The 12,358-nt window shown below is 44.4% G+C and overlaps 1 protein-coding gene across 2 annotated transcripts in view; it reads right to left on the minus strand.

Annotated features, from left to right (window-relative positions):
• ADHFE1 (alcohol dehydrogenase iron containing 1) overlaps positions 1-12,358 on the minus strand; it is a 48,895-nt gene extending 36,537 nt beyond the window's left edge. Inside the window, exons 1-2 of one of the 2 annotated variants that reach the window (XM_060243681.1) lie at positions 12,198-12,358; positions 7,257-7,294 (exon numbers count right to left, since the gene is read on the minus strand). In XM_060243681.1, coding sequence (XP_060099664.1) covers positions 7,257-7,294; positions 12,198-12,253 — 94 coding nt within the window. In that variant the 5' untranslated portion in view covers positions 12,254-12,358. The remainder of the gene's footprint in view (positions 1-7,256; positions 7,295-12,197) is intronic. The other variant, XM_060243682.1, reaches the window with a different exon arrangement.

The following is a 12,358-nucleotide window of genomic DNA, read 5'->3' on the forward strand; positions in this document are numbered from 1 at the left end:
CAGTTTACTTCCTAATAGATGACTAGTGTACACCATCCCCAGAACTCACAATCTTCCTTGCCTGTCTGCTTTCTTCTACCAAAAGCACACAGGCTCTTTATTACATAAGCCGAGAGGGAGGGAAGGGGAGTGAGAACCAGTGAAAAAAAGTTGTCTGGGTCCAACCCTAGATCACAATTTTTGAGTTGCCAGGTCCAGATTGGGAATTCCTGCAGATTTTGAAGGTGGAACCTGGGAAGGGGCTATAGTTCCATAGAGTCCATCCTCCTCCAAAGCAGCCTTTTCCTCCAGGTAAACTTCTCTTTTGCCTGGAGATCAGTTATAATTCCAAAGAGATCTCTTTGTCGCACTTGGAGGTTGGCAACTCAAGAGAGACACAGTCTCATACAGTCATTATAAGGCCAGCAACATATCTGAACATTCAGTTAATCTTTACAGTATTTAGAACACTGAACACTGGGTTAAAACTTTACAGAATTTAGAACATTGAACTCGTTATTATGCTCATGCATATTAATTGTGGACATTAGTCATGTTTCAACAGTGCATATTTTTTTGAAAATACATTGCATCTATCTACATACTACAAAGATTTTTCTTCTCCGCCCATCCCAGGCCTTGGATTCAGTGGGAGTTCAAAGGAGTGCAGCTTTCTGAGAGTTCCACCTCCTCCTTCTGAAAGTTCCACCTCCTTGTGTAGGGGTACAGGAACAAGTATCAGACATCACGCTGGCAAACCACGTGACTTGCCTGTGCTACCTGTACCCTGCAGGGCCCCAACCGAAACTGCTTCGTATGCATTGTACTTTGCCCTGCCATGGCACTGTTGTAAAGGGTATCAATCATTACCTGAGCCAACGCCTGGCTTACAAGGATATAAAATAAAGCACCGCTCCTGGCCCGACAGAGCAGCTTTTTACCCCACGGTCATCTCGTCTGGTTTCTTGACTCCCACAGTATCTTGACTCCCACGGCTCCTTGACTCCTACAGCTGGTGACCCCGACGTGATCAGCTCCCGGCTCCTGCTCACCCGACCCTTCGGTCTTCACGGTGCACCAATTTCAGGTGAGTATGGGGGAAACGTTGTCTAAGGAACAGGTAGTGCATGCAGATGAACTAAGGAAATTATGTCAGTCACAGCAGCCAGACAGATGTCCGTCAGGGAAAGAGATCCTTGAGCTCCTGCGGGAGATAGACTGCCAGTGTCCATGGTATCCACAATGTGGTTCCATGAAGCCCAGTGACTGGGGGAAAATCGGAGCGGAATTAAAGCAGGAACCCCGTGCTCCTATGTCTCTGCTCATAACCTGGCAGCGGATTCATCATGCTATTTGCCAGTTCACTCCGGCTGATAACATCCTCGGTAAGCCCCCTGAGACGTCGGGTGAACCCCCTCCTCATCTCTACCCGGCCCTGGCCCCTTGGCCAGGGGTCTCAGCTCCCGCGGGAGCCCCCCAGACGGTTGTGTCTCCCAGTGAGCCGCTGGGCTCAGTCCTCCCAGTGCCCCAGTCCTCTCCCGCCATCCTTCTCAGTCCCTTAGAATGCTCCTTGGCTCGAGCCCGAGAGGCTATTCAGCAGCAGCTCGACAACATCGAGGCGCAGAGCGAACTGCTGGCTAAATTAGGCTATGAAAATGCTAACACTGATTGCAAGCGGGTGCTAAGTTCAGTTATAAGCCGCCCTGGGTATACATTGGCTGACATGCTAACCGCGTGTGCAGAGGTTGGGTCTAAGCAGCACGAGATGGCCTTACTGGCAGCTGCCCTCCGAGGTGGGGGGCGACCCAAGAAACCCACTGGCAATTGTTTCCAATGTGGGAAACCCGGCCACTACAAAGCTCAGTGTCGCTCCCGTACTGTGCAAGGAGGTACTGCAGCTAACAGGCCTTCCAAGAAGTGCCCAAAATGTGGTAAAGGATATCATTGGGCCAATCAATGCCGCTCTGTCCCATCAAGCAATACGGAGCAAAAAAACTCTTAGGCGGGCCCTCTCCTAGCCCAAGCCCAAAGGGAGAGTCGCTCCTCTGGACCTTGGTGACTGCGTCTGCTGTTAAGCAACCCTTGCCAGGAGAGGTAGTCACCTTGCCCGTCCTTCTGCCCTCTGAATTTCCTGCTGAGGCAGTGTTGATCTTACCCTTACAGGAAATGGGGGAGCAAGGAGTGTTCATCATCCCTGCCTGCGAGGAGGCCCCTCCCCCAGGGGTGCCACTCCTTGTGCAGGCATGGAGCCAACTCCCTTTTTCGTTTCCTTCTGATACTCCTGTTGTTCATGCGCTCCCCATAAGGGGGCGCGAGGGTGGTTTTTCTTCTTCTTCTGTTTTTCAGATCGCCCTGGTGCACCAGGATATTCTTGCCTCCAAGCCTGTGCGAACTTACTTGATCAACGGAAAACCCTTTGAAGGCCTTTTAGACACTGGAGCTGACGTCTCAGTCATAGATTCCGCTCAGTGGCCCGCTGAGTGGCCTCTAGACGCTAGTCCAGCGGTGCATGGTGTTGGTGGGACTAGGACCGCCCGACAGAGCCAGCGTTCTCTTTCTGTCAAACATACAAGTACTAAAGTGCTCCTTGGGTACATCCGGCCAGTAGTAGTTCCACTGGGCTTGAATCTGTGGGGTCGAGATTTACTCACCCAATTGAAGGCGAGCCTCATTCTTGATGAGTGATGGCCAAGCCTTCTGCTGTAACGCTTACTTGGCTTTCTCAGGCTCTTCAGCTTCCAGACCTCATACTCTTGTTTTTTGGCAGAATTCCTGAAAGTTCTTGGTCTCCATTAGAAATCTGGATTCCTCAAATGTATTTCAACTATTGATATCTTCATTTGCCCTCTGCATGTCATTTGTAGTTATGTTCCATCTATGATCAATCTTCCCCTTTCTAGCTATTTGGTGCAGCTTGAGTTTTAATTGTTGTTTAATCCAGTCTGCCTGTGGAAAGAGGTATCCACATGTTCTTAAAAGGCCCCACCTTGTGGGCTCAGTATATCTTGTTAGAGTCAGACTTTTCTGAGTGAACACCCTTTTCTATTTTCCATGTTCTCAAGGAAATGAGCCATAACCTGTTAGATTCTTAATGTAGATCCCTCAGGGTTCATTTCTGATCATGATTTTCTTCTTGCTACTAAATGTCCTTTTGTGTTATTTTTGCCTCAATAAAGGCCCTTCAATTTAAGTCTTGTTGTATTATGCTCCACTTTTGGTCTCCTTGGTATTTCTGACAGCATGTTGCCTTCCAGCAACACATTCTTTGCACTCTGTGTATGCACAGAGGAAACTCATTCTCTGGCACAAGCCTTACACCTGGAGCATTGTGCCATCATCCTAGTTCTACCTTTTACTCCATAAAAGGTCTCTTCTTAAAGGGATATGCTTTCGTGCTTCTAGTCTTTCTTTTGACTTGTCCTTGCAACAACTCAGCATTTTAATCTTGGTCCTACAGATGCCTTGACACATCTTTTCTCTTTTTATGCATTGTTTTAGTGTGTCTATCAAGGTATTAACCATGATTTGATTTCTAGGATTTTGTAACCGTTTTGTTAAGTTTGCTCATCTTTTCTTTCAATATAGATGTGCAGGGAATCTGGACCTGCACATCAAGTCTAATGCCTGCTCAGTAGTTCTAAAGATTGTTGATAGTCCTGTTAAAAATTGTTTTATGTATGTGTAACCATTATGTTCCTTTTCAGAATTCTGGTTTTGTTAAGTTTTTGTTGAAATCTGTGCTCACATGTGAGATCATTTTAGCTGACCTAGCCCAGAGAAACACTGGATTTAGTGGGACCTGATCACCTCACTTATGTCCAGGTTTTTAATTTCTCTGATCTAGCTCACCTATCATATAAAGCTAGCTAGCATTGTTCTATTGAGGCCTCAGTTTTTGTTTTTGAAGTTTTTATATTGTTTTGACAATTTATTATATTCCAAGGCTATAGCAAAGGTTTTCTTTTGTCTCTTTTTTATGGAACTATTTTCATCATATGGGGGACGCCCCAAACTATGGTCATTTTCCTGGATTGTGCACAATGTTTTATTTTAAGTTTTATGTTGCAACAAAGAATATTTTGGGTTGTGTTTTCTGTATTGTGTATGTTACTTTCCTCCCTTGACAAGGAAGAAGCCTCCTGAAGTCCTGAATGCTTAGTGTACTAGGCAAACCTGCCCGATGCAGGCCCCTAACATGACATATGTAAGCTTGTGACGTAAAAGCTCACTGGTCACCATACTCTGGCCAGGAAGACACTTCACTAATAACTTTTTAAGACTCCTTTCTTCATGGTTGAATGTATGCATTTTTGATCTGCTTTCACTGCTCCCTACACTGGTACGGAGTCCTCTCCATGTTGTCATGTGTGAATGTTTTTGGTTCCTTTTTGGTTTTTTTTCCTCAAGCCCCCTGTTGCTGTATGGACCATCGGTGATACCGGCAGGACAGCACCGTTGCCAATTCTATGCTGGGTTACAGGAAGAATTCCCTTTTGGCAACCATACAGACACATTTCATTGGGTGCTAGGGGGGGTGGGCAGGCTCTTTAGTTCACCCTCCCCTAGGACTTTCACATACCCAATAGGTCCATGGCAGAAGATCCTCTTCCAACCCCAGTATGAGAAGCTTATCAACGAGGGGAGAGCGTGAAACGGGTTATTTCTCATTTTGTCCGCGCCATGGCTGTTATGGGTCGTCCTGCCACCCTCAAAACAGACAATGGCCCTGCTTCCTGTAGCTCCGCCTTTGCTGCATTTCGTGGCCACTGGCACGTTCGGCATCTCTACGGTATTCCCTTTAATTCCACAGGTCAAGCTATTGTGGCGCGTGCCAACCGTACCTTGAAAGCTGCCCTGGCTGTTCTTGAAAAACAGAAAGGGGGAGAATCCCCCTCCGCTGTTTCCTGTGACATGCTCTGAGCACAAACCTTTTTATTGTGTGTTGTTGGTTCCAGTCAATGCAGAACTCGTTAATCAGTTAATCAGTCTCCTCCTCAGAATTTGTGGGTTCGACACGCTGCGTATATGTTTTGGCATCATGGTACTAATGTTACACTTGTATATGAACCCCCCATGTCTGTTTCCTCTATGTCTTTCCTGCCCACCCCCTTTCAAGCTCCAGAAATAGTATTAGCCCAATTGCAGGATTTAAACCGCTCCTATATGTTTACCAACCCATTGGAGGACGATGTTAATGCTACTCGCTTTCGCATGTTTCATTACCAATATGCCTTACCAGGACTGTGCTTTTGCTGCGGCGCTACAAACAACGCCTTTTCCAAGTGGAAGGGACTTGCTGATGGGAACAAACATTGGCTTAGTCGCAAGAATCAGACTCATTGTAGTGATCGATTCTGGGTGGGAGGCGGTAATAACATGAACTGTAATTCTTCTTATAATGTTAATATTTCCCTCATGAATTCTACTTGGGACATGCTTCATGTCACTTTTCCATTCTTGTTTCCAAATGTTTCAACCTTTACCCCCGGGTCCACTTGTAGTGGGTGGATCATAAAAGACCCCAATTTATGGTTCTTCTGGGGTACGGGGCGGGCAGCCGCTGCAAGTTTCACAGGCATTTTCACCTTAGGCGGCTATTCTAACATAGTAGCACAGGAGAACCGCGCTTCCATCATTGGACTCACCTGCCGTCTAGAACAATCCATTAATGCAACTACCTCCATTATTCGTGACCTACAGAAGGAAATCTTCAGTCTGCACCAAATACAGTTGCAGCACCGGCTTGCCCTGGACTATCTGTTGGCACGCCAAGGAGGGTTTTGCAAGATTGTTGGGCCAGCAGCCTGTGAGGTACGGTTTCAAGACTTCAACCGGACCATCGAGGAAGAGTTGAAGCACTTGCACAACCTCATTGCGGATAATGCACTCCGTCCTGATTGGGACCCTTTCGCTTGGCTAACCTCCCTGCTCCCAGACCCTACTTGGCTCCGACAATTGATTTGTGCCATAATTGTAATTGTTGTTCTTTTAATCATTGCCTGTTGTTGTATTCAGTGCCTTCCTAATTTGCTGCAAATGTGTACACGTTCTAAGGAAACATGGCAACGGCGTGCATTGTATTATGCTTATCATCAGCTTAAAAACAAAAAGGGGGAGATGTAGGGGTACAGGAACAAGTATCAGACATCACGCTGGCAAACCACGTGACTTGCCTGTGCTACCTGTACCCTGCAGGGCCCCAACCGAAACTGCTTCGTATGCATTGTACTTTGCCCTGCCATGGCACTGTTGTAAAGGGTATCAATCATTACCTGAGCCAACGCCTGGCTTACAAGGATATAAAATAAAGCACCGCTCCTGGCCCGACAGAGCAGCTTTTTACCCCACGGTCATCTCGTCTGGTTTCTTGACTCCCACAGTATCTTGACTCCCACGGCTCCTTGACTCCTACATCCTTGTCCATTGAATAGTATATGCAGCATAGCAATCCTGGATGAGCTCCACCACCTATTTTTCTACAAAATGACCCCTGCCCCCTTCCACCTCTCTGATGTAAAAAATTAAGATACATGTGCTAAGGAAGCGTAGAGTGCAAAAATTTGCAGCTCTCCCTTGTAGAAAATAAAACTAAGATATTTATACTTTACATTGCATAAACATACCACATATTTCACTTATGGATGCTAAGTCACAAATAGGGATGCTGTCCCCCTGGTGGGACAGGGCATCCTCAGATTTCCAGCTTCCATTTGGAGCAATAGTGGGAGAAAAAAAAATGACTGATGGCATGAACTTACTTCCAGGACAACCAGAAAGTTTCATTATGACTATCTAGGAATTGCTTGAAACTCTATGGCTATGGGAAAATCAGGAAGTGACATCAAGCCATTGCTGTGACCTGCCACCCATGTGGGGTCTCCTACTAGGCACCCTAGTCACAAATTATTTATTTTATGTTTTAAAGCAGTACATTATGTTTAGATGGATATGAAAATCAGTATTGCACATGGCTTTTTTTGTAGCAGATACTCCTTTGGATATTAGGCCACATACTACAATGTAGCCAGTCCTCCAGGACCTCTAAGGCTCTAAGTACAGGGCCTACTATAAGCTCCAGGAGGATTGGCTACATCGAGGGGGGGGGACTGGCCTAATATCCAAAGGAGTTCCTGCAAAAAAAAAAGCCCTGGTATTGCATGTATTTCATTTGCCCTAAAATGTCATTAAAAAAATACATCACAGGGTTTTCCCATTTCCAGCAATTTTCATCTCTTATCAGAGGATACTCTTTGAACACACAAAAAAGATAGCCTTACCTTGAGAATAAGTGTGGGAGTGAGCAGGGCACATGCATCTAACAAAAAGAGAGAGAAACATGGCTTGTATTACAATTTTTCCACAACAGTATCCTGCCATCTAGTGTCATAAAGTGGTAATGATCTCTCCTTACTGAAAGTCTTTTTACATGTGTATAGAGCCAGCAGTATGTAGATCGGGAACTACCAGAAGTTTAAGCTGGGTTTCGGAGAGGTAGAGGAACTAGAAATCAAATTGCCAACATTTGCTGGATTATGGAGAAAGCACGGGAGTATCAGAAAAATGTCTATTTCTGTTTCATTGACTATGCTAAAGCCTAGTTGTGTGGATCACAACAGTTTGTTGTGTGTGGATCGCAACATACTGTGGTAAGTTCTTAAAGAGATGGGAGCACCAGACCACCTCACATGTCTCCTGAGAAACCTGTATAAGGGACAAGAAGCAATGGTCAGAACGGGATATGGAACAACTGATTGGTTTAGAATAGGAAAAGGAGTTCAACAAGGATGTATATTGTCACCCTGCTTATTTAATTTATATGCAGAGTACATAATGCGGAATGCTGGCCTGGATGAAGCAGAAGCCGGAATTAAGATTGCCGGGGAAAACATCAACAACCTCAGATATGCAGATGACACCACTCTAATGGCAAAAAGTGAGGAGGACCTAAAGAACCTCTTGTTGAGGGTGAAAGAGGACAGCACAAAAGTGGGCTTGAAAACTCAACATCAAAAAAACTAAGATCATGGCATCTGGCCTCATCATACCTCGGCAAATAGAAGGGGAAGACATGGAAGTAGTGACAGACTTCACATTTTCTGAGCTCCAAGATAACTGCAGATGGTGACTGTAGCCATGCAATTAAAAGACATTTGCTTCTTGGGAGGACAGCTATGGCAAACCTGGGTAGTATAATAAAAAGTAGAGACATCACCCTGCCAACAAAAGTCTGTATAGACAAAGCGATGGTATTCCCAGTAGTAATGTATGGCTATGAGAGCTGCACCATAAGGAAGGCTGAGCACAGAAGAATAGATGCTTTTGAGCTGTGGTGCTGGAGAAGAACCTTGAGAGTCCCTTGGACTGCAAGAAGATCAGATCAGTCAGTCCTAAGGGAAATCAACCCTGACTGTTCCCTGGAAGGTCAGATGCTGAAGCTGAAGCTCAAATACTTTGGCCAGCAAATGAGAAGGGAGCACTCCCTGGAGAAGATCCTGATGCCGGGAAAGACAGAAGGCAAAAGAAGAAGGGGACGGCAAAAGATGAGATGGCTGGACAGCATTACTGATGTAACACACAAAGATTTGAGCAGACTTCGGAGGATGGAGGAAGACAGGAGGGCCTGGCATGACTTTGTCCATGGGGTCGCATAGAGTCGGACTGTGTGACTGAACAACAACAACAGATCCAAGTGGGCAGCCGTGTTGGTCTGAAGTAGCTGAACAAAGCAGGAGTCAATTTGTACCTTTAAGGCTAACCAAGTTTATTTAGAACGTAAGCTTTCGTGTGCTCTCTAAGCACACTTCATCAGATGAGGGGATCAGGTATTGTGGGCTGAAATACAAGCAGTTGATTAAATATGCAGACTGATCACATGGTATACCAGTGTGGCTTGGCCATTTGGTCTGGATAGCCATAAAAGGTAATAAAGTCCTCTGCCAATTGGTATTTCAGTAAATCTAGGTGAATCACAAAAGGACGTGTATTTCCTAGTTGTAGTCCACCTAATTTTTACGTGTGTGTTCCAGGCAAATTACTAGAAACTATAATAAAAAATAGTTATTAGGGACACAGAGGAACAAAGCCTGCTGAGGGAAAATCAGCATGGTTTCAACAAATGCAAGTCCTGTCTCACCAAGCTTTTGCAGGTTTTTTTTTTTTTGCAAAAGTGAACAAGTATGTAGATAACAGTGACTCAGTAGACAAAACGCTTTTGACAAGATACCTCATCTAAGATATCCCTCATGGTGTAAAAGGACAGGTTCTCTTACGGTTTAAAAACTGGTAAATGACACAAAGCAAAGATTAGGAATAAATGGACAGTTCTCACAATGGGGTACAATACCACTGGTATTAGGGCCACTACTATTTAATTTGTTCATAAATGATCTGGAACTAGGGGTAAGTAGTGTAGTGTAGTGTAGTGACCAAGTTTACAGATGACACAAAATTATTCAGGATGATGAAAACCAACAATGACTCTGAAGAGCTCCACAAATTGGGTGGACAAACATGGCAAATTGTTGATAAGTGTAAGGTGATGTACACTGTAACAAGAAAACCACCCCAAAACGAAAACCCAGCTTCAGGTTCAGGCAAATGGGATCTGAAACTTGCTGGGACTGAGAGGGAAAAAGATCTTGGTTCTGTAGTAGATAGATCAAGAGAAGCATTAACCCACTGTGCTGCAGCAGTGGAAAAGGCAAACTCCATGATGGGATTATTATAATGACCCTATATAGATCAATGTTGCAGCCTCATTTGGAAAACTGTATGCAGTTCTGGTCACTGTATCTCAAAAAGGACATCGAAGCTGGAAAAAGTACAGAAGACGGCAACCAAGATAATTAGGAGGCTGGAACACCTTTCCTATGAGGAAAAGTAGAGCAGTCATGGACTTTTCAGTACAGAAGAGATGACTAAAGGGGAAACGAGAGGTTTAAAACATTATGCATGGGGTAGATGGAGTTGGTAGAACTTTTTCTTGCAAAATACTAGAACTCAAAGGCACCAAATGAAGCTGAAGTTGATTCAGGATGGATGACAGGAAATACTTCTTTACCCATCAAATGATTAAAATGTGGAATTTGATGCCAGAGGATGCACAGTCAGAGACAGCTTAACAGGGGACTGGATAGATTCATGGAGGTTAAGTCTATCAGTGGCTGCTAGCTGTGGTGACTAAAAGGAACCTCTGTGTTCAGAGGCAATAAACCACTGAATACCAATGCCAGGAGGCAATATCAGCGAAGGCCTCAGCCTCTATTCCCTGTTGGTGGACCTCCAGAACTGGTTGGCAACTGTGTGAAATAGGATGTTCGACTAGATGGACCACTGATTTGATCCAGCAGGGCTCTTCTTATATTAAGATATTGGGTAAAACCGGGCTTTTAAAAAGGCATCTTGTTAAACAGAGGTTCTGTGTGAAACGCTGAAGATTTGTTAGAGCTATGCATAACCTCACTTCCTGACATTTAATGGATGGCTCCAGCTCCTATGGCAGCCATTCTATGGCTGCACCCATCATTCTGTGTTAGAATTCCAAAGGTGCCTGCAGGCCAGAAATGTTTGGGAACCCATGGTAGATACTACATTAGGTGCATTGTTTTCAGAAGAACTTAGCTGTTACTTTCAAAGGAGAGTGCTCATGTGAAAGCAGATCCTATGACTTTGATTCCTTTGTGTTCCTTTCTTGAACACAACAGTGACACATAAGGTTGCCAACTCTGGGTTGCAAATTTCCTGCAGAGTCAAGGGTGGAGCCTGGGGAAAGCAGGGCTTGGGGAGAGTAGGAACCTCAGCAGTGTTCTAATGCCATGGTGTCCACCTTCCAAAGCAGTCATTTTCTCCAGGGAAAGTGATCTGTGTAGTCTGAAGATTGCTTCTAATTCCAGAAGAATTTCAGGTCCTGCCTGTAGTACATCCTACACATGTACTACAGAGAACCCAGATAGTGAAAGGAAAACTTAAGAGCCAAACTACAAATGACAACAGCTATGGGTCCATCCCATAGCCACCAACACTATTTTAAGTAAGTAAGTAAAGTAAAATTTTATTTATATCCCGCCCTCCCCCGCCAAGCAGGCTCAGGGCGGCTAACAACAGCAAAATAACAATACATTTAACAAAACATTAAATTAACCCCAAACCGATTAATACATTAGTTAAAACAGTTACTAAGTCTAAAAACATTAAACATTTTAGAAACACGTGTAGTTTTTTTTTTTAAATTGCTGCAGGACACCAAGCCAGATTGGATGTGCAGTGGCCCCAGGTGCAATTGTTTCTTCCCCCTTTAGCTTTCACTTCAAAAAGCACCAGTGTGTGGGGAGTGGAAGGGGAGAACAAGAGTTCCTGAGGCTGCTGCACTACACAGCTGATCAGGATTGGGGTCTCACAGCAATTTTTTAAAAAATCTACAAATGCTTCTAAAATGGTGTTGGTGGTCAGAGGATTGACCAATGGCTGCTGTCACTTGTACTTTGGCCCTCAGTGTCCTAGATAGCAACTGGAAAAGGCAGAGTGAGAAAATGTTTTAAAGAATGCATCTCCAGCTCTGTGTTATATCAGTTAATTAAATAAGTTCAAAAACAAACAAAAACCTGGAAAACTTCCCTAATAAAACTGAGGGTTCTTCTCCAGCACCAGAAACAGGACCCCCCCCCCAAAAAAAACAAAACACAAAACTATAGTTCACAGACTTCTTTGGTAACAGTTTCATAAATTTGCAACAGGAACATTTTGATCACATGCTTTATAGTTAGAAGCCAGAAATTGGGCTCAATTTCTGTTAATGCACACAGAGCTGTATTTTGGCATATTAAAGATTTCACAAGGCAAAAAGTCATAGTTATATTGAAATATTACTAGGTCTGCAGTTACGTTTTGTACCCACAAAAGCCTGCTGTAGGCCTAAATTGAACCTTCTGTGACCAAACTCCCTACAAACACCAAAGTCCATTTCTGAGCTCTCTGAACTTCCTTTTGCTAGTTGTTTCTCACAGCAACAAGGAAAGTGAAAATGGACAGACTAGAGATAAGATAGCACATTTTCCCAACCACATCTAGTTCCCACACATTAAGATCTGTAGATTTATCAAGACTTCTCTTGCAACAAATGATCGCTGTGATTCTTCATGTCTTAAAGTTTCTCAACCTGGAGAAACTCCAAAATCTGAGAGAAAGTGGAGCAAATTCCTGCAGAAGCAGCAAACACTCACGATGCACGTTGCAGCTGTTTCAGCAAATAAGCCACCCTCTCTCTCCCTCCTGCCATTGCAGCGGCTGCTTGGGACAGCACAGCATGATGGGAAAGCAAACTCAGGGCCAGGAGCTTCTAACTGTAAACAAAGAGGAGGAACCAAGAAAGTAGTCGCTCTTT

The sequence above is a fragment of the Heteronotia binoei genome, chromosome 7 (genome assembly GCF_032191835.1).
Source record: "Heteronotia binoei isolate CCM8104 ecotype False Entrance Well chromosome 7, APGP_CSIRO_Hbin_v1, whole genome shotgun sequence".
Lineage (NCBI taxonomy): Eukaryota > Metazoa > Chordata > Lepidosauria > Squamata > Gekkonidae > Heteronotia > Heteronotia binoei.